The sequence below is a fragment of the Macrotis lagotis genome, chromosome 4 (assembly GCF_037893015.1).
Source record: "Macrotis lagotis isolate mMagLag1 chromosome 4, bilby.v1.9.chrom.fasta, whole genome shotgun sequence".
In the NCBI taxonomy this organism is placed as follows: domain Eukaryota; kingdom Metazoa; phylum Chordata; class Mammalia; order Peramelemorphia; family Peramelidae; genus Macrotis; species Macrotis lagotis.
In genome coordinates, this window is record NC_133661.1 from 153,474,585 (window position 1) to 153,496,467 (window position 21,883).

At 32.5% G+C, this 21,883-nt stretch overlaps 1 protein-coding gene across 4 annotated transcripts in view; it reads right to left on the reverse strand.

Moving 5' to 3' along the window:
• Positions 1–21,883, reverse strand: part of DPP8 (dipeptidyl peptidase 8) — a 73,520-nt gene that overhangs the window by 4,780 nt on the left and 46,857 nt on the right. For 3 of the 4 annotated variants that reach the window (XM_074234416.1, XM_074234415.1, XM_074234414.1), the window contains exons 13-18: positions 12,149–12,301; positions 11,721–11,856; positions 10,313–10,458; positions 3,181–3,327; positions 1,856–2,008; positions 592–734 (exon numbers count right to left, since the gene is read on the reverse strand). In XM_074234416.1, the coding sequence (XP_074090517.1) occupies positions 592–734; positions 1,856–2,008; positions 3,181–3,327; positions 10,313–10,458; positions 11,721–11,856; positions 12,149–12,301 (878 nt within the window). Of the gene's footprint in view, positions 1–591; positions 735–1,855; positions 2,009–2,739; positions 2,826–3,180; positions 3,328–10,312; positions 10,459–11,720; positions 11,857–12,148; positions 12,302–21,883 lie in introns of those variants that run through there. The other variant, XR_012478034.1, reaches the window with a different exon arrangement.

Here is a 21,883-nt window from a genome sequence, read left to right on the forward strand (position 1 = left end):
GTAAAACCTGCCATATTATCAGTCATACAATTTCCAGTTATAGGGCAGTTATGCAATATTATATAAAAACTTTTTAACATTTTTGGTTACATTTTAATAGAATTATGTCTTTAATTTTTTTATAGGTGGTATAAAATAAATTAAAAGAACAGGATTATAATTATGCAAATGATTATCCAAGTAAGTAAAAGCATATTAGGACTCTATGAAATTACTTTGTTAATATTGACAATTTCATACTAGTATTTCCTTTAAAAAATTTTTTCTTCACTTTAAATTTAAATACAAAATAAGAAAAAAAGAACATTTCCATACATATAGCAGAATATGAGTAAATATAAACTAATAAATTTCTATTTTAAGAAAACCTATGTAATAAATATTACATGTTGCTTTCAAAGCTACCCAGCTTTTCTGTACTTTCTTTTAGATTTTATTTTGTTCTCTACTATGCACTTTTTATTTTATTTTTTTCTCCCTCCTCTCACTTGCTCCCCAGGACTAGCATTTGCATCAAATTATTAAAAACTGATCCTAAAATAAAAAATTCAACTTTTAAATTTTGTTTAATGATTAAAAGCCTGCACTTACTCAGAAGGGAACTTCTCTGCTTGCATGGCCACAGATCCTAGGTAATAGCCCTGCTCATTCTGGTCAGGGTGACCCATATAACGTTCTGTATATCCCGTGTCATAGAAAATCCATAGAGTAACTGGAGCTCCCGCAATTGCAACCTATACAAACCATCAATCACAATTATATGTGGACCAGGAAAAAATTAGCAATGAATACTTGCAACTGCATATGTATAGACTAAAACCATTATTGTGTTGCACATAATGGCTCTTAGTAATAGTTAGCTTAACCAGTTATATCCTGTTATTTTAAGCCCTGAATGGCCAGTTAGTTTTATTGTTTTTCAGGCACACACTGCATTCTTCTCTTGGTTCAAAAATTTTACAAACATATTTTTTTCATGTTTTTGCAAGACAATGGGGTTAAGTGGCATGCCTAAGGCCACGCAGCTAGGTAATTATTAAGTGTCTGAGGTCATATTTGAACTCAGGTACTTCTGACTCCAGGGTTGGTGCTCTATCCACTGCACAACCTAGCCACCCCTCAAATGCATATTCTTTAGCCAAAAGGGTGACTGAACAGAAAACCATGGATGGAGAGTGTATATGCTGAAAATAATTGGTTGTATTAGTTTTGTGTACAGAGTGCAACAGCAGATAAAGAAAAATTTGGAATCAAAGAATATGAGTTCAAATCCTCGCTTTACTACTTGACAACTATAGTTGTAATACTCAGCAGATTTCTTTTAGGTCCATGGCACATATTATAATTTTTTTTAAAAGTCCCTCTTAGGCTCTGTTGGTTCAGAACAACAAAAGGCAATCTTTAAATATTAAATCATTTAATTCTGTGGATGTCACACAAATTTTCATATTTAAATATCCTATTGAGCATCTACAATTAAGTAGCCAATGAAAATTATGCTAACTTTTTGAATTCATATTGATGGCTGAAGAAAAATATTCTGATGCTGTTAATTATATCATTATTCATGATAGTGATTTCAATAGGTCATGTTATTTTTAAAAAGTTGGTTGTCATTAATTTTTTTAGCCTTTGCGGCTGAAATTTTCTAATAATAATTGATTGGCAAAAGTTGACAAATCTTACATGTCTGTATATCTTAAGGAAAGTTCACATTTATATAAACCTGATAGCTTTTCAAATCAAGTCTCTAAAACAAAAAAACAAGCATTTCATTTAGAAGAATTCTTCCCTATGTTCTATCCCTAAGTCACAAAGTTATTTTGCTTTGTGTCTCAAAAATAAGTCTACATACCCTGAAGATGTCTGACCTCTGCATTAATGCCATCAAAGAGAGGTATCCTCCATAGGACCATCCATGGATTCCTACACGATCTAAATCAATAAAATCATACTGAGATGCTAGGTACTGAAGTCCTTCCACCTGGTCTTCAATTTCTATTTGACCCTGAAAGAAAAGAAGTGCATTTCATTGTTAGTGCTTAACTAGAAGTATTATAACATTTTTTATTAAAATCAATTTTAAAAATAGAATCTATCTCTTTTTTTAGAATTATTGTATTATTATTCTTTTCAACTGCAAAATGAGGTTGTCAGACTACAATACCTTTAAAGTCTTTTCTAGCTTTTAAATTCTGTGATCAGCTTATGGGAAGACAATGATATCAATTTGAAAAACTTCATATTTGGCAATTCTATAACTTCCTTTAAATAGACTTTGCTAGTATTTAATTACCCTTATACTTGTAAAGTACTTTCTTTGTATTCTTGTAAAGAACTTTCCTTGTTACAGTAATCTGTTTTTCTTTTCTTCTTCCTCTGTGAAGAGGGAGATCAATTGGTCAAAGTCTTCATCGTGACAAGCCTCCATATAACCCAAATATAGGAAATAAGTTACCCTTTAGACTTCTTCTCGAGGCTAATACCTCTATTTGAAAAGTAAGAGGAGGGAGTCATTACTGAGGCACTGCATCGCTATTTCCCCAATCTCTATCCCTCTCATTAAGCAGTAATACTTTCAGATATATATGGTAGGCTAGGACATAAAATTTATTTTTCCAAGCCAGAAAAAGTCTTATATAAAAGTACAACATAAGGTCAAATAATTGACCTTAGGTAAAAGTCACCATGTCCTACTCAACATGTTGAATACACTGACAAATATGGTATCTGTCTTACTGTGCAAAAGGAACATCAGTTTCTCGTTTCCCAAATGCAGCAGGTATAACATGGGAGCATCTCTAAAAGGTAGCATTTTAAGCTTCCTGTAGAGAGAAAAAAGCTTGTCACAAGGAGACACTGATCAGCTGATGTCCCTCCCTCTTTGCAGTGGATAGAACAAAGCCCAAACATTCCTTTTGGTACTATATAGAAAGCCACAAATTGGCAATGTTACTTTTAGTTTCAAACTCTGAAAATCAGAAGTCAGAAATACTTTGTAAACTAGGTTAAGTATCTCTGTTTCACATATCTGTTTTCAAATGAGAAGAGATGAATTAATATGTTTTCTTGATTACTAGTTTCCTAATCTCTCTCCCTTTCACTTTCAAGGTTTTACATTGAATAATGCCACAGAATCATCACAATGTTTAAGAAGCAAATGTTTTCTTGAAGACACACCATTTTATATTTGAAGGCACCTTCAAATTTAAGCCCTCGATGGCAGGATCCCCTGTTGTCTATTACTACAACCACATAACCCAAAGAAGCCAAGGTATTCAAGCGGAAATACTTGACTCCTTTAAACCGATTATTCACCAGCTGCACCTGAGAAAGAAATATAATATCAGTCAAATTCTACAAAACAAATTGTATGCAAAAGAATTAAACTGGTATAACTGCTCAAATAATTAAATTTCTTAAACTGTTGTTGGTATTATTTTGCCATGTGATTAAGTACTTTTTAGAAGTAAATTAAAAATGAGGAGAGAAATTGTTAGGTGGGGGGGGCTCTGAATCAAACATCTCTGATAAAAATCTCATATCCAGAATATATAAGGAACTAATACAAATAAAAGACCAAGGACCATTCTTCATTAGGTAAGTGGTTAAAAGACATGAGCAAAGAGCTGTCAAAGGAAAAATTGTAACCTATCAACAACCATATGGGGCGGCTAGGTGGCGCAGTGGATAGAGCACTGGTCCTGGAGTCAGGAGTACCTAAGTTCAAATGTGGCCTCAGACACTTAATAATTACCTAGCTGTGTGGCCTTGGGCAAGACACTTAACCCCATTTGCCTTGCAAAAAACCTAAAAAAAAAAAAACCAAAAAAACAAAAAAGCAACCATATGAAGAAAATTTTCCAAATAATAATAGAAATGCAAATTAAAACAGGTTTCACTTCACATCCATCAAGACAGTAGAGATGATAAAAGATAGAAATTAGTGTTAAGTAGATGTGAGAAAATAGGGACAGTAATATACAATTAATGAAATTATTAAGTGGTTCAGCTATTCTGAAAAACTTGGAATATGCAGTAACAATCACTAAACTATTCGTACTTTTTGCCATTCCTAAGTATATATTCCAAAAAGAAAGGCTCCATATGTGCATATATATCAAAATATTCAGAGGAACACTTTGTGTTGTAACCAAAAAAGGGAATAAAGTAAGTAATCACAATTGGGGAGTGGCCGAACAAGTTGTCATATATGAAAATGTTATGTAGTCATTTCAGTCATGACTAGACTTTTTTTTAAAGATTTTATTTATTTTGAGTTTTACAATTTTTCCCCTAATCTTACTTCCCCTCCTCCCATGCCCCACAGAAGGCAATTTGCCAGTCTTCACATTGTTTCCATGGTATACATTGAACCAAATTGAGTGTGATGAGAGAGAAATCATATCCTTAAGGAAGAAACATAAAGAAAAGAAACAGCAAGATCAGACAAGAAGATACCAGTTTTTTTTTCTAAATTAAAGGTAATAGTCCTTGGTCTTTGTTCAAACTCCACAGTTCCTTCTCTGGATATAGATGGTATTCTCCATTGTATACAGCCCCAAATTGTCCCTGACTGTTGCACTGAGCAAGTCCATCAAGTTTGATCATCACCCCCATGTTGCTGTTAGGGTGTACAATGTTTTCTGTTTCTGCTTATCTCACTCAGCATCAGTTCATGCAAATCCCTCCAGGCTTCTCTGAATTCCCATCCCTCCTGGTTTCTAATAGAACAATAGTGTTCCATGACATACATACATACATATATATATCTAAGTCATTCCCCAATTGAAGGGCATTTACTTGATTTCCAATTCTTTGCCACCACAAACAGGGCTGCTATGAATATTTTTGCACAAGTGATGTTTTTAGCCTTTGTCATCATCTCTTCAGGGTATAGGCCCAGTAGTAGTATTGCTGGATCAAAGGGTATGCAAATTTTTGTTGCCCTTTGGGCATAGTTCCAGACTGTTCTCCAGAAAGGTTGGATGAGTTTACAGCTCCACCAACAATGTATTAGTGTCCCAGATTTCCCACAACCCTTCCAACAATGATCATTGTCCTTTCTGGTTATATTGGCCAGTCTGAGAAGTGTGAGGTGGTCCCTCAGGGATGCTTTAATTTGCATTTATCTAATAAGTAATGAATTAGAGCAATTTTTCATATGAGTATGGATTGCTTTGATCTCCTCATCTGTAAATTGCCTTTGTACATCCTTTGACCATTTGTCAATTGGGAAATGGCTTTTTTAAAAAATTTGACTCTGAATATTTTAGAAATGAGTCCTCTGTCAGAAATACTAGTTGTAAAGATTGTTGCCCATTTCTTTTGATCTTGGTTACAGTAGTTTTGTCTGTGCAAAAGCTTTTTAATTTATTGTAATCAGAATCATCTAGTTTGTTTTTAGTGATGTTCTTCATCTCTTCCTTAGTCATAAACTGCTCCCCTTTCCATAGATCTGACAGGTAAACTACTCCTTGATCTTCTAGTTTGCTTATAATATTGCTTTTTCTGTCTAAATCCTGTATCCATTTGGATCTTATCTTGGTAAAAGGTGTGAGGTGTTGGTCTAATTTAAGTTTCTTCTATACTAACTTCCAATTTTCCCTGCAGTTTTTATCAAAGAGGGAGTTTTTATCCCAATAGCTGGACTCTTTGGGTTTATCAAACAGCAGATTACTATAATCATTTCCTGCTATTGCACCCAGTCTTTTCCAATGCTCCACCACTCTATTTCTTAGCCAGTACCAGTTTTGATGACTGATGCTTTATAATATAATTTAGGTCTGGTAGGGCTAAACCACCTTCTTTTGCACTTTTATTCATTGAATCCCTGGAAATTCTTGACTTTTTATAGATAACTCTTTGTGACCCCATTTGGGGTTTTGTTGGCAAAGATATTGGAGTAGCCATTTCCTATGCCACTTCACTTTTTGAAGAAACCAAGGCTTGCCCAGGGTCACACAACTATTAAGTGTTAAGGCTAAATTTGAATTCAGGTCTTCTTGACTCTAGGGCCTGAACTCTTATCTACTAACTCTTATCTAACTGCCCTTTATCATTACATCATTGCACATTAATGTAATGTTATAATAGAGAAAACTAATATGAGATATTCACAGAAACAAGGGAAAATCTGTATGATCTGATATAGAGTGAAGTAAGCAGAAACAAAAACAATATATACAATAACTACACAAAGAAAACCAAAAGAAATCAAACTCTGAATGACTATAAGACTAAATATTAATAAAACAAACATTCTTTTAAAGATTACACAGTACCTGGAGAAAAAATTAAATACCATTTAAATAAATGCTGATGAATGCACAAAATATTTATAGCAACTCTTTTTGTGGCGGCAAAGAAATGGAAATGGAAGGGATGCCCATCAACTGGAGAATGGCTGAACAAATTGAGAATATGGATGTGACAGAACACTGTTATTCTACAAGAAATCATGAGGGATGGGACTTCAGGGTAGCCTGGAAAGACTTACAAGAACTAATGCTGAGTGAAGTGAGCAGAATGAATAATAATAACAACACTGGGTGATGATCAACTATGATGGACTTATACATTTCAGGAGCACCAATAATCAAAGACAATTCTAAAAGACATGTGATGGAAAATACTGTCCAGATCCAGAGAAGGAACTGTGGGGTTTAAGTGCAGAACAAAGCTTAAAATTCTTAAAAGCTGGCTTATGTATTATGTTTTTTTCCCAATTTGATTTGATTTTTGTTTCACAACATGATTAATATGGATAGCATGATTATACATGTATAGCTTATGTTGGATTGCTTTCTATCTGGGGGAGTGGGGAGGGAATGGAGGGAGGGAGAAAATGTAAAAGTCAAAACCTTGAAAAAATGTTTATTGTAAACTATCCTTAACAAGTAGTTGGAAAGATAAATAAAATGTTAATAAATTTTAAAAAATGAATGCTAATGGTGATACTTAAGGTTTCTATTATTTGTCTCAAAGTTTTTCAGTAACTGAGAATTATTTCACATCTTTAAGAGCAATTATGAATTGACTGTCAGTTTCCTGGCTCTCTCAGCATCTTCAGCTTTCACCTTCCACTGGAATTCTACTTTGGGCTCGGGATTGGGAATATTCATCTTATCTTGTCTTAGTCTTGGTTCTACTACACCACTTTCTAGCTTTCTCCATCCCATGTTGCCATATACACAATCTTGTCCCCCAATATCTCATTCTCTACCTCTGGGAATAGTAGTAATATCAAGATTAACATTGCTGGAAAGGCAAGTCAATATTTTACTTTATGGCACCAATTCTCATTGTCTTTTTAAAAACAAAAATCTTATTTCATATTTTATTTTTTCCCAATTATATGTAGAAACAATTTTAACATTCCTTTCTTCTCAAATTTTGAGTTTTGAAATCTCTCTTCCCTTTTCTCCATTGAGAAGGCAAGCAATTTGACATAGATTATACATGTGTAGTCATGTAAAACACATTTCCATCTAAGTTATTCTGTGAAAGAAAACACACAGAACCCCCCCCCCCAATAAAAAATGAAGAAAGAAAAGAAAAAAGTATCTTTGATCTGCATGCAGGCTCTACCATTTTTTTTTTCTGAAGATGGACAGCATCTTTCATCATTAGTTGTACAGAATTTTTTTGGATCACTGTATTGCTGAGAATAGCTAAATTATTCATATCATCATACAATATTGCTTCTACTGTGTAAAATATTCTCCTGTTTCTGCTTATTTTGCTTTGCTTATACTCTTTCCAGGTTTTCATCATTTCTTAAAGCACAATTTCACAATCATATACAATTTTTTCAGCCATTCTCTAATTGATGGACAGCTCTATAATTTCCAATTGTTTGCTACAACTATAAATATTTTAGTAAGCATGAGTCCTTTCCCTCTTTCTTCATTATCTCTTGGGATATAGATCTAATAGTGGTATTGCTTGGTCAAAGGTTATGCATGTTTTATAACCCTATAAGCATGGTTACAAACTGCTCTCTGGAATGGTTGAATCAGTATACAACGTCACCAATAATATATTTGTGTTTTAATTTTCCGTATCTCCTTCCACATTTATCTGATAGGTGTGAGATAGTGACTCAGAGTTGCTTTAATTTGCATTTCTCTCATCAATAGTGACCAATCATCATTCTTTCCTGACTTCTCTGTCCAAAATGTCCATTTCATTCACTCAGTTTCAGAAAAGCAAAATAATTGCTTCTTTGTCTCACACTTCAAAATAATAAAAGTCTAAGAAAATAAAATATCAGCTACAACTTCCCAAGAAGAGGACCAATATGTTGTGATATGAATGCTAATGTGTATGGACAAAAAATTCCAGAGGCTCAAGGCATGAAAGACATTAGAGAAGTCATTAGAACCAGGGTTCTGGTAAATATCAACCAGAGGGAAAGTGACAGAAATAAATATAATCCCATGGAGGAGACAGGAAGTAATTAGGAAGTAATACTAGAAATAATCAATAATAAACATTTATTAAAAGTCTCATATAAAACAATAAACTATCTATTATAGGTGATACAAAGAAACATTAAAATAATCTTTCTCCTTGATGAAATTAGAAAATGGTTGGAGGAGACAAGGTAACAAGGGAAAATTAAAACATTATATAAAAGAGAAAGATAATTCAGTAAGATATAAGAAATTTTGTACATTACATTTTAGTTCCATAAGCAACATGTAATTAACTATTAAATGGATATGACACAATGTACAAATAAATTAGTAAATATAATTTTTTCGTCAAATAAAATAAAAATAGGGTGGTAAAACCCTGAAATAATACAGTCAACACATCCCCCTTCTCCTCCAATACCTCCACAAAAGACCTACCCTGATGCCTCACCATGAAGTAGAAGCTTAGAGAGGTCTGAGTATACGGCCTGTAAAAGGACTGTGCTTGCTGTTTAAAGACCAACCTCACTAAAGAAGGACAAGTTGAAAGATAAATTTTGGGGACTCACTGACTCATGAAATAGTAAAACCTATAAAAAAGAACTCAAACCTTTCAAACCCATTCCACTTCCACAATGAAGACAACTGAGGGATCATAAAAGGTAGGACTGGACTGAGGGATAAAGTACTAAAAACTGCATAGGCTTTGGACCATCTATAAATATTTTTAACTGCTGCTACTCTTAATATGAAATAAGTATCCAGTGACCAACAATTTAATACACCATAGAAGGAAACCAAATCTATGGCCATTCTCACTATAAGCCAAGCCCCACCCCACACACACACAAAAGAAATTGTAACTATTTAGATAACTTATATGCTGTCATCAGGCAGAGTTGGTTTTATGACGTGCAAGAGTGAGTGATTAAAATAATAGGCAGTACTAGTTCTGCACAGATATTCATGAAATATTAGAAAATTTGGCAGATAGTCTCTAGCACAATGACAGAGGATTTGTGGGCAAGGGCAGAATAAAAAGGCATTGTTAGATTATGATTTGCATGATGAGATGACAAATCCATTCTGAAGTATAGATACAATAACTATATTTCTATCCTCTGTCCCTATGAAAATTTTTGTGGCAAATATGATTTTTACTGAAGGAAAGGGGCTAGAAAAAAATAGAGTATGTATAAGAGAGTACACTTAAAAGAAATCTCATACTAACAAGGTAGAAATTATTGCTACACAGTGATACTTATTTCCTCCCTTACTTTAATGCTCTAGAATGTGGGTATTAATATAGCCTTCAAACAACATCATCCAATACAGACTAGATGAAAAACTTAAGAGTAAGAATCTATCATTGTTCATCTTGCATTGAGAGAATATACTTTTTAAGTGGCTCATCTAAATATTCCAAGCTCCCTGATAGGTATTTCCTTAGAGCGGAGGATAATTCCGCAGGCTACTAAATTTGCTGAAAAAATCTTTTACCCATTCAAATTCTTTTGTTCTGACCCTATATTCATAAAAAAAACCTTCTAGTTTTAATCACTTTTACAGATTTCCTTACTAAAATGAGATCATGTTTGCTGCCTGACACAAATTTCCTAGTCTATTTGGTAGTCAGAGTTTCATGATAAAATTAATACACTGACACATTGGTTTGTAAATTAGTCTTCTGCAATTCTGGTTACTTACTCGTCTAAAGTCTAATTAATCATGAATAAATTGATAAAATCAAATATCTTAAATTTCAGCTCATTTGTTCATCATTTATTAAGTACATAATAATGCATTCAAGATTAAGAAGACTCAAGACACCAGATATAGACAAAATCCTAGTTTATTCAACCTGACAATAGTTAATGAATGTAATCACCTACCTGAGGACCACCATAGATGAAAAGCACAGTGGGATATTTCTTCCCAGGTTGTAAATCATGAGGTTTGTACATCATTCCATATAATGTGAATCCTGTAGTACTTTCAAATGAGAAGATTTCTGGTGGTGTGTAGTCAGGAAGAGGACCTGTGGGCAAATAAAAAAATTCAAAGGGTATTTATAAAAGAGCACAACAATTCTATTTTACTTTTAGACAAGAAGAAACTATGCACAGACACACACTCATTCACACAACTGCCCATTCTTTTCCACTAGCAGGCTGAAAAATCAAGCAAGAGCATTCATTTTTCGAAAGATTCTAATGAATATATCAAAATATCCACATCAGAAGTAGAGAAATATGCTCTGTATGATTCTAGAAGCCCAGAAGAAAGTCATTTTAAGTCAAATATTTACATATAGAGCTATTGTGAGCTGGACCAGAACAGAACTGGACAGTATACTGTATCATAATTAGTATATCTTACTTTGATAGTCAAGTCAGTACTAGTTTTTCTATTTCGATCATTGAAAGTGATATATTTTAAAATTGTATTTTGTTCATTAAGGCTAATTTACATCTAGCCTACATCTCCACCTAAAGTAAAAATAAGTTTTCCTCTACATTACAGTCTTAGTAGAAAATAAATGAATTACTATGAATTCTTCTATGTGGATTTAAGTGCACCAGTAACTTGAGTTGCATCAAAAATTCTAAATATATATATATATATATATATATATACATATATATATATATATATATATATATATATATATATATATATACACATACACACACACACACACACACACACACACACACACACACACACACAAAGAATAAATTCTGGAACAGAATATGTTCAAAAGGTCTTAAAGTAAGATCATATTTTTTTCTTAGGATACCAAGTCATTTAAATAGACACATAATTCTCAGGCATTATGGGCCAGCAGTTATAAAGAAGTTCAGTACATACTGAAGATAGCTACTTGTTACATCTTTTCCCCAAGGAAGCAACAGCCCTGATTGGAAAGCTTTATTGGAAGAACAAGCAGTGTTTAGGTCAGCAGACATTTTTCTCTTCTTTTTTCAAATAGCAAATCATATAGCTAAGTATAAGTATAGGAAGCCTCCTCACATGTATCATAGCTTTTCTAATATTATTTTCAAAAAGGCTTCCCAGATCCACTTCTGCTAAATGTAAAGAGTAGTCCATCAAATCTCACTATTTAACAGATACTCTTGGGGAAGATGGAACTAAATAAAAGCTTACCAGCTCAGAGAATAATCTAAATGGTATCAATTATAAAAACAAAGATCAGTCCAACAGTGTAGATATCTGATACAGATACAGTTAATCAATTTATTGTTCTTGTTTAATGTTAAATTTAAACCAATTGGGTACCTGCTGAATCTAAAATAGTGGCCCAAAATTCCTTTGTTCTGCGCGCTGGATCATCTTCAGGACCTGAGAGCTTGTAAAGGGACACACAGTGTGGATTCTTCTGGTTACTGTATTTACTTATAAATAAATCACAATGCTGGAGAAAGGGAAAAGAGAAAATCATTTCCTTGTGTTTTTTTCACTCTGTGGTATCATAAAAAGAGATTTTAAAAACTGAATTAGACAAATTCTGTTTGAGCTATACTATGCTATAGCAGGGGACAGAATAATGGTTTAATTTTTTATGATCCTATTATATATACCTTCAGGGAGAAGTTAATGTTAAGTTTAATATGCACCTAAGAGAGTAAAATTGCTAAACAATCCAATTTTACTTACTTCAAAATATGGACAGGGTCTTTATGAACCATTCAGACAGGAGTTAATACCTGGCTAATACAGCAGGAATGAGAGTAGCCACGATCTGTCAACCTTGTCACCTCTCCAGGATTGTCATAGCTGACCACATACAAGTGATGCTCTAAAGGGGAATCTTTCGTGCCTTCAAAATACACCAGCTTCTGTACTTCATCAACTTGGATCTGCCAAAACCCAAAAATTCATATCAAAGTTCATTTTGATTTTATATAGTGAACAATTAATGTATCTAAAACTAACTTCTATGGTTTAGTTTCAATCTCATTCATTCGGTAACTCTTTGACTTGTGTTTAGCATTTTTCCCCATTGGGGATATAAAACATCATCTTCTTACCAATACTAGTACATTTAGTTTGAATTTGTGATTTAAGCTAAAACTAAGTCCTGTTAATGAGGAAGTAAAACACTTAAGATATGTTAAAAGTTGGCAGTTTCCTGACTGATCAGGGTATTTATTTTTATTAAGAAAATTACAGAAAATAAATTACATTTTAAAAACAACACCACATTTACAGCAGGTATAAAAAAGTTAGATTTTATTTTTAAAAATAAATTTCATGTTGTATCCTTTTTCTGAAGCAAAATATTTTTGGCAATATGATAGCTAATACTGATTATCACATTGGACCAAAATTTATGTCTCTCCATGTTGACTTTCTATTGTATTCATTGTGTACAATGGTAATTTGGCTCAGCTTTTTTTCAGGCTGTGTCACTTCACACGATTCTCATTTCTCTAGATTCTTCAAATTCATTGTACATTATTCATTTAGAGTTACTTTATCATAATTTGTTCAGTCATTTCCCTATCAGCACATATTTTGTTTTCTGCTTTTTGTTATCACAAGTAATGCTTCTATGATGCTAGTATACAAAGGAGTTGTTTTTTCTTGCTTCTATTTTTGGACATATAATACCAATAATGGGATCTCTGCATCAAAGGGCATGAAAAATTGGTGTCTACCACAAAATCTAATTTTTTTTCCAGAATGGATGAAACAATTCACAAACTGGTTACCTTTTCAGAGTTTATTTACTTTTTTTAGGTTTTTGCTAGGCAATGGGGTTAAGTGGCTTGCCCAAGGTCACACAGCTAGGTAATCAAGTGTCTGAGACCGGATTTGAACTCAGGTACGCCCGATTCCAGGGCCGGTGCTTTATCCACTGCACCACCTAGCACCCCAACTGGTTACCTTTTCACAGATTTTTAAACAAGTTTCTGTCCCCACCAACCTGTTATCATTTAGTCTTTGTTAGCTTAATGAGTGTAACAAAGGTGACACTGCTGTTTTATTTTAATTCACAATTCTTTTACCCTTTTTCTGGTTACAAATTTTTTAATCTAACCATAAAAATGTTCAGTCCAATATTCTTTTTGCCTTCTGTTAACATTAATGATATGATTTTCCTTGGAAATTTTAATTTCATATATTATATATAAAATATATGTATTCATATTTTGTTTCAATGATTTATTCTTTGACTCACTAATCATTTAGAATTTTACTGCTAAGTCCCTATTTGGATCTTTTGCTTGTACTTCATAAACTGCTGGCTGTTTTTATTAGTTTATGAGCTATGACAATATATTTACAATTCTGGTCTTTTTACATGATGTCACTTTGATATCTGAATATACTTCTTTTATCTTTCCTGATATTCTTGATCTTTGATTATTCTAAATTTACTGTTATTGTAATTCTATAAAATATTCCTTTGATGATCTGATTGGTTAATACTAAATCTATAAAATAATTTGGATATTTATTCTTTTCACTATATGTGACCAACCAACTTGTTTTATTTCTGTAAAAATTATTTTATCATATTATCTATGTAAGATATATCTTGGTAGGTTAATTTTCATATATTTCATAAGGAAATCTATTGATTTGATGAATATACATTTTATTCTACTACTTTACTGAACCTATTAGCAACAGACTATTTTGTTTTCATGAATTCTCTAGGGTTCACCAAGTAGATCAGATTATCTACAAATAGAGAAAATTTTAACTCCACTTATGCTTATCTCAATTCAAAATCTTATCATTTTGAAAACTATGTCCAAAAAAGTGGAAACAATAAGTGACCCAATTTTAACTCTTTTTAATCTAAATATTATTAAGACTTTCAATGTCTTACTTTTTTTTAAAAACAAATTTAATCATCTTTCCTTTTTTCTCATCCAAGTTTTTCTTATTACAAATACTGCTAGTTCTTATTTTTAGATACTTTTGGTCATATTAAGCAAAGATCCTTTTATTCCCTTAAAAAGAAATTTTAACATAAAACAGATATAATATTTTGTTGGTGACTTTTCCTATCTCTATTTTATATATAATCACATTATTTCAATTAATTTTGTTATTAATATCATGTTCAAAGTATGCTTAATGTTGAGCTATCCTTGCATACTTTGTATTAATTGATCTGATCATATCAAATAACTTCTTAAATATATTGCTACACTTTGCTAATTCAATATTTCAGATAATTTAATATGCTCTTTGCTAATATTTTATTTAATATTTTTATTTGAATTTTAAACTGTAAAATGGGAATTATACTTGTACTTGTCTGTTGCACAGGTCTGCTGTTAGTAATTAGAATTATGAGTAAATTAGAATTAGAAATTAGAAAATGTTGAGTATGTTAGCTAGTATTACTAATATTGATCTATAATTTTATTTAATTTTTCTCTCCTTTCTTTGGTATTAGAAAAAATTTTAATCTCATAGTATTTGGTAAGGTGCCCTCTTAATCTATTTTTTGAAAGTAATTTAGCATATGAATAAATGAAAAAAAAGCATTATGTGCTTACTATGTCCAAAGCACTGTGCTAACCCCTGGAGATACAAATAGAAAAGTAACTAAGTCCCAGCTCTCATAGAATTCATATTCTAATGGGAAGACAACATATCTGGAAGGTTTCAGATGCAATTAAGATAGACAGGTTCTCAGGATATAACTGTAAAGCTGGTAATGCCTTTTTAATGTCATTTCTACTGATAAAAATTCTATTATGTTCTAAGGCTAAACCATTTCACAGTACTAAGATTTTTGGTGGCAAAAACTTTCTTTTCTAGATCTTTATTAATTGATGGCTTCAACACCTACAACTTTCTAGGTCACATTTTTATGGAGGTTGCTTCCCAGAATGATGGCTATTGGGGCTGAGTTGGAGGTAGAAGCAATAGTTTTAAGGTACATTCTATTGCTCATGGGTTTAAGAACTTGGGCTATCTTCAGTGGGGAGAACAGACAATCTTGTTTTGCTGCTGGATTTATTGGAAAGGTTTTAGTTAGTGTTTCTCAATACTCACTTTTGGCAGAATACTGGACTCTTGGCAGAAATGTATGTTGTATTTTGTTTGTCTAAGGTCTTCTGAATCTACTGAGGCAACTCTGTGGTATGAGATATTTTTATTTAAGATTATGTCAATTGTTTTTCCACTGTTGAAATATCCTTGCATCTCCTGGACTAAAAGTCAACTTGGTCATAATGAATAATTTCTTGGATGAGTAACTATTATCTATTTGAAAAGATTTTATTCAAAATTTTTGAATTGATATCAATAATGATATCATTCTAAAGTTTGGTATTAGAACTATGTGTTTTTTCCTCATTTGCTGAGAATAATTTGTATACTATTAACATTGTTATTTAAAATTTAATGGAATTTTCTATCAAGGCAGGTGCTCCATGTTCTCCTCCTCCCTCTCCTCCCCCTGGCCTTGGTAATTCCTTTACAGCTAGGTCTGAGATTGGGTTACTTAAGATCACTATTAGATGTTCTATCAGTTTGAGTTATTTTATATTTTTGAAGATATTCCTCCCATTTCTTTTGTATTCTCAGATTTGTTTGCATATAACTGTGTATAAAAGATTCTGAGTTTTCTTTTGTTCCTTCTGGTTTTGTTATTTCACCTTGCTCATCTACTCTTTTGTTGACTTGATTTTCTTCCTTCCTTCCTGAATCAGATTGGCTGAAGGTTTATCAATTATTCTTTTCAAAGAATGAACTTTTAGTTTTATCTGTAATTTCTAAACTTGGAGGGGCTTTTTTTAGCTCCTAGCATGTCTACTTCTCTTTTAAACTTTAATATTTCTTCTTTTGTGCTTACTGAAGGTTTATTTGTGAACATCATTTTTGAAATTGTGCCTTCAGTTTGATAATCCTCTTTTTTCCCCTTTTTGTTAAAATTAGTGATATGATTTTTCCCCAAGGACTGTTTTAGCTGCATCCAAGAAATTTTGATTTCAGATATTACACAATATACATATTCATATATTCAATGCTTCTATGAATTATCTGACACACTATTTTTTTTAGTTTTTTTTTTTTTGCAAGGCAATGGGGTTAAGTGGTTTGCCCAAGGCCACACAGATATGTAATTATTAAGTGTCTGAGGCTGGATTTGAACTCAGGTACTCCTGACTCCAGAGCTGATGCTTTATCCACTGCATCACCTAGCTGACCAGACACACTAATTATTTAAATTTTTATGTAAAGTCCCTCATTTGGGGACTTTCTTTTCTTTGTGCTCAATGAATTGATGCTTCTACTTTTTGAGTTATAAAGGATATATTTACGATTTTGGTCTTTTTTACATTGTGCCCCAATACATGGTCAGTGTATATAAACATACACATACAATACACACATATGTTCTTTGGTAGACCCATTCAGAAGACAGTATGAGCTTCTGTTCTCTCCAGCATTTTGTTCAGTTCTTCATTTTTCCTTTGGTTTTCTTTTTGTTATACTTATGTAAAATTGAAAAAAGGACATAAAATCTCCTATTATTTTGTAGGTCTTTGCCTTCTATTATTTGCTTTTATGTATTAAGATGCTAAGGCAGAGTACTTAAATTTAATATTGATATTTGTTTGTTGTCTACAATTCCTTTCAACATAATGCAGTTTTCTTGTTTATCTTATAATTACCTAGCTGTGTGGCCTTGGGCAAGTCCCTTAACCCCATTGCCTTGCCAAAAAACCAAAAATGTTTTCAAAGTTTGTTTTTGCTTTATTTGATAGCATAATTACAACTCCTGCTTTTCTGGATTCACCAAATGGATTTTTTTTTCCAATCCCTCATTTTTACTCTATATGATTTCTGTTTTTAAAATGTGTTTCTTTTAAGCAATAGAGTATGAGTATTTTTTTTTTTTAGGATTTTGCAAGGCAAACGGGGTTAAGTGGCTTGCCCAAGGCCACACAGCTAAGTAATTATTAAGTGTCTGAAACCAGATTTGAACCCAGGTACTCTTGACTCCAGGGCCGGTGTTTTATCCACTATACCACCTAGCCTCCCCATGAGTATTTTTTTTTAATCCTTCTACTTTTTTATTTTATTGGACTGTTTATCCTTTGGGTTTTTTCCTTAAAGATCTTGCCTTTTTGCCCCCCCCCCCTTTTTTCCTATTATGCCTCACTCTTAGAAATGCCAATTTCTGCAAGTGATAGAGAGAATACTATCCCATGGTAGAAATCTTCCTTTGTTCCTGATTATGCAGTTTATTTTTTGGCTTTGGTCTTCTAATGATAATTTTTCCTCCATGTGCTTCAAAATATCCTTGCACCTGTGCCTTTTATTTTTCTGGGTATCAGCTGTTCCTAGGAGAACTGATTCTTTTCTTGAGGCATAAGTCCTAAGCACCAAGTCCCAATAGATTTCACCCATTTAAGGTCCTGGTCTCCCTTTATAAAATATCTCTTTTCCTATAGGATCATTCACCATCTTTTGTCATAAACTCATTACTCTCATTACTAAAACAGGAGTTCACTCTTCTTTCCTTGTTTCAATTTCTCCCTTTGCTTCTCTGTCCATTTTCCTGTTGCTTTTTCTCTTCCTGAGAAACTATAGGAGTCATTTTCCCTTTACTGTTAACCTTTGACTTGCTTAGACAACATCACATATTCCCTTCTATGTTATTCCACCCTGCTGCCTTTTTACACACCTCCAATTCTGTAATTTAGTCCTGGAAAAAAAAGTGATTCTGCATTTAGATATGAAGGTGGAGTATTATGAGACTTAGGTCATGATACTTCAGACCTGTTTCTCTTTCATCATTTCTATTCTAATACTGCTTGCTTCCTTGTGTACAGCTAGAAAGAAATCTCTTAGAATTACAAAATGTACAACAGGTAATTTTGATTTTATATATATATTATGTTATAAATTAAAGTTTTTGCACAAACAAATCTAATGCAATCAAAATTATAAGGAAAGTAGAAAACTGGGGGAAATTTTTTTGCCACAAGTTTCTTTGATGTTTCATTTCTCAAATATATAGAGAACTGAGTCAAATTTATAAAAATAAAAGTCACTTCTCAATTGGTGAATGGTCAAAGGATATGAATTGGCAGTTTTCAGATAAAGAAATCAACATTATCTATGATCATATGAAAAAAATGCTCTAAATCACTAGTGCGTAGAAAAATGCAAATTAATACAATTGTGAGGTACCACCTCACACCTATCAGGTTGACTAATATGACAAAAGATGTTAGATGTTAGAGATGTGAAAAACCTGGGACACTAATATACTATTGGTGGAACTATAAACTGATTCAATCATTCTGAAAAGCAATTTGGAACTACTCCTAAAAGGCTATAAAACTGTGCATATACCCTTTGATCTAGCAATACCACTGATAGGTTTATACCCCAAAGGCATCCAAAAAAACAGAAGAGGACATATTTGTACAAAATTTTTTGTGGTATCTAAGAATTGGAATCAAAGGGATGCCCATCAATAGGGGAATGGTTAAATAAGCTGTGGCATATAATTGTAATGGAATATTATTGTGCTTTAAGAAAAGATAAGAAGGATGATCTCAGAAAAAAACCTGTAAAATATTTTGAAGGCCTGAGGTATGGTGAAGTGAACAAAACCAGGAGAACACTGTACACAGTAACAGCAATATTGTTCCATGAAGAACTGTGAATGACTTCGCTAATTTTCAGAAATATAATGATCCAAGAAAATCTCAAAGGACTAATGATGAAACATATCATCCTCTTCCAGAGAAAGAATTGATATTGATTGAATACAGACTGAAATATTCTATTCTCACTTTCTATCATTTTCTCCTTTCATTCAAGTTTTCTTGACTAATATGGAAAGAAATTTAAAAAATTTTTATGAATTAAAATAAAGAAATCTCTTAATGGTCTTTTTAATGATTTTGATATCCCTGACTGCTATATTTGTTTACCCTTACTGTATTTCTGGTGTTTATAGAATGTAAGAAGAAAATTTCTTCATGTCTGGGTTTCTTCCTGGGAATGTATAAATTGCTTCTTTTTATTGACTATGACAACTTTTTATTGTTACTAATTATTACTAATGGTTAGGCTCAGATTTGCAAGACAGGTCATCTTTGGTTGCATCTTGAACTTCTTTGCTTTTTAGAATACATTATTCTATTCCCTCCAAAAGCTTTTAGTGGGTATAGAATAGTTCTCTGTTATTTGAATTTCCTTTCCTTAATGTTTAAAGGAATTTCTCTTGGAAGTTTGCAGAATTTGTTGTTAGTGGACTTTTAAAAGTATTATGAAATTTGCATCATAGTAATTTTTTTTCTTCTGGAGACACAGGATGCTTTTAATTGGTTCTTTTAATTTCTTGTTAAATTTTTTTTCTCATATTACTTCTTGTATTATGGTGCTCAGGATTTTTGATTTCTGGACACCTATAGTCCTCAAATTCTCCCGAATATTTTCAAGATCACTGTTTTGCCTGTATGGAGATATTGTTTTCATTAAATATTTCTGTTTTTTGCTTCTCTTTTTCCAGATTGTCCTTCATTTCCATGTATTCACATTCCCAATCAGTTATTTTCTCTTTTGTTTCAATGCTAAGATTTGCCTCTGTGGACTCAAATTTTCTGTTCTGCCAATTATTTCTGCTGTTTAGGCCATAAATTCTGCTTTCATCATTCTTATTTCTCTTTAAATCATTCTAGAACATTCTGCTAAAGTTCCATGAAGCCACAGGACCCTCTGTCTCATCAGATGTTGATTCATTTTCCTTTGTCTTCTGGAATTTATTCAAAGCTATTTGGACTTTTAAAAAATAATTATTTTATTTTTTCCAACTTTATGTAAAAATATTTTTTAACATTCAATTTTTAAATTTTGTGTTCTAAATTCTCTATACTTCCTTCCCTTCTCTCCTCCCTGGGATGATAAGCCATTTGATATGGGTTTTACATATGTAATCATAAAAATATGCCTTCATATTAGTCATGTTGTGAAAAAACACAGACCAAAAAATAAAAACACTTCACAAAAAATAAAGTGAAAAATAGTATGCTTTGATCTGCATTCAGACTTTTATAAGTTCTCTCTCTGAAAGTATATAGCATTTATCATAAGTCCTTCTTATTTTTCTCAGATCACTGTTACTAAAAATAACTAAGTCATTCACAGTTGATCACTGTACAATATAGCTGTTGATCACTGTTGAATATTGCTGTTACTGTGTACAATGTTCTGGTTCTTCTCACTTCATTCTGTATTAGTCATGTAAGGCTTTGATAGCTGGACTCTTTTATTTGATCTGGAGGTCATATTTCCTTCTGTTATTTAACATCTTCCCAGTTTATCTGCTTGGTTTCTCCTCCTGAGTTATTTGGTAATTTCAATCTTTTTTCTTTTTTTTATTCTCTCTATCACTTGCTTTCTGACTCCCCTTTTGATTATGGTTTCCCATAATAGTTGAGAGAGCATTCTCAGCTTCCTCTCATGTTGGAAAACTCATGTTTCACCAGTCTTAATCTCTGTCCCAAGTGAGTTCTGGGGTGAAAAGACTGGTTTCAGTTGGATGTTTGAGCTCTTTCCCCTGGGTTAGTAGAGTGCCATGCAACCCCATACACATGTACTGCCCCAATTCTCTCTATTCTTCAGTTCTCTTGTTGAGTTCTGCTGTGGTACTAGTGTTGCTATCCTAGTCCAAACAACTTTCTGCCTTTTGGATTTCTGCAGTACTGTGGGAAGGGAGGGATAGCAGTGAGAAGAATAGACCTGAGTAGTAAGCCCATGAATTTTTGTGCAGCCCTACTTTCAGAGAAAAGGCAGTGTATATGCTGAATGAGTACATTAGGGTTTAGGGATCATTAGCCTTCTCTCTTATTAGTTCATTAAATTGTCACTTCATTTGGTTTCCTGGTGTTTCAAGAAAAAGCTGAAACTGCTTTACTCTTGTGCATTATTCTAATTTTGGAGAAGATCAGAGAAAATCTTTAGTCTTCCATCTTGTGGTCATATGTTCCCAAAGTCACCATTCTCTTTACTATAATTATTTGTTTCTATTATTTGTTATTTGATCTACTCATTCTTCAGGTTAACATTAAACAGTTTCCATTTAAGTCTGTAAACTTAGTTCATAATTCCAATGACTATAATTTTTATTATTTATTTAGTATTCTTGATTTTGCATATTTATATATTCCCAAACACAAGATCATTTTTTGCAAAGGATGAAATTATGATATATATATATATATATATATATACACACACACACACACACACACACACACACACACACACACACACACACCTTAAAATGCTCATTTAAGAACTGCTAAAGGCCTCTAATATCTAGTCTTTTAAATATTTTACTCATATTCTTAATTTCTTTCCTATTTAGATTTCTGATAAATTTGTCTGGGGCTAATATAGATATTTTGAAGTCCATTTTGTAATTTAGATAATTTTTTTCCTCTAAG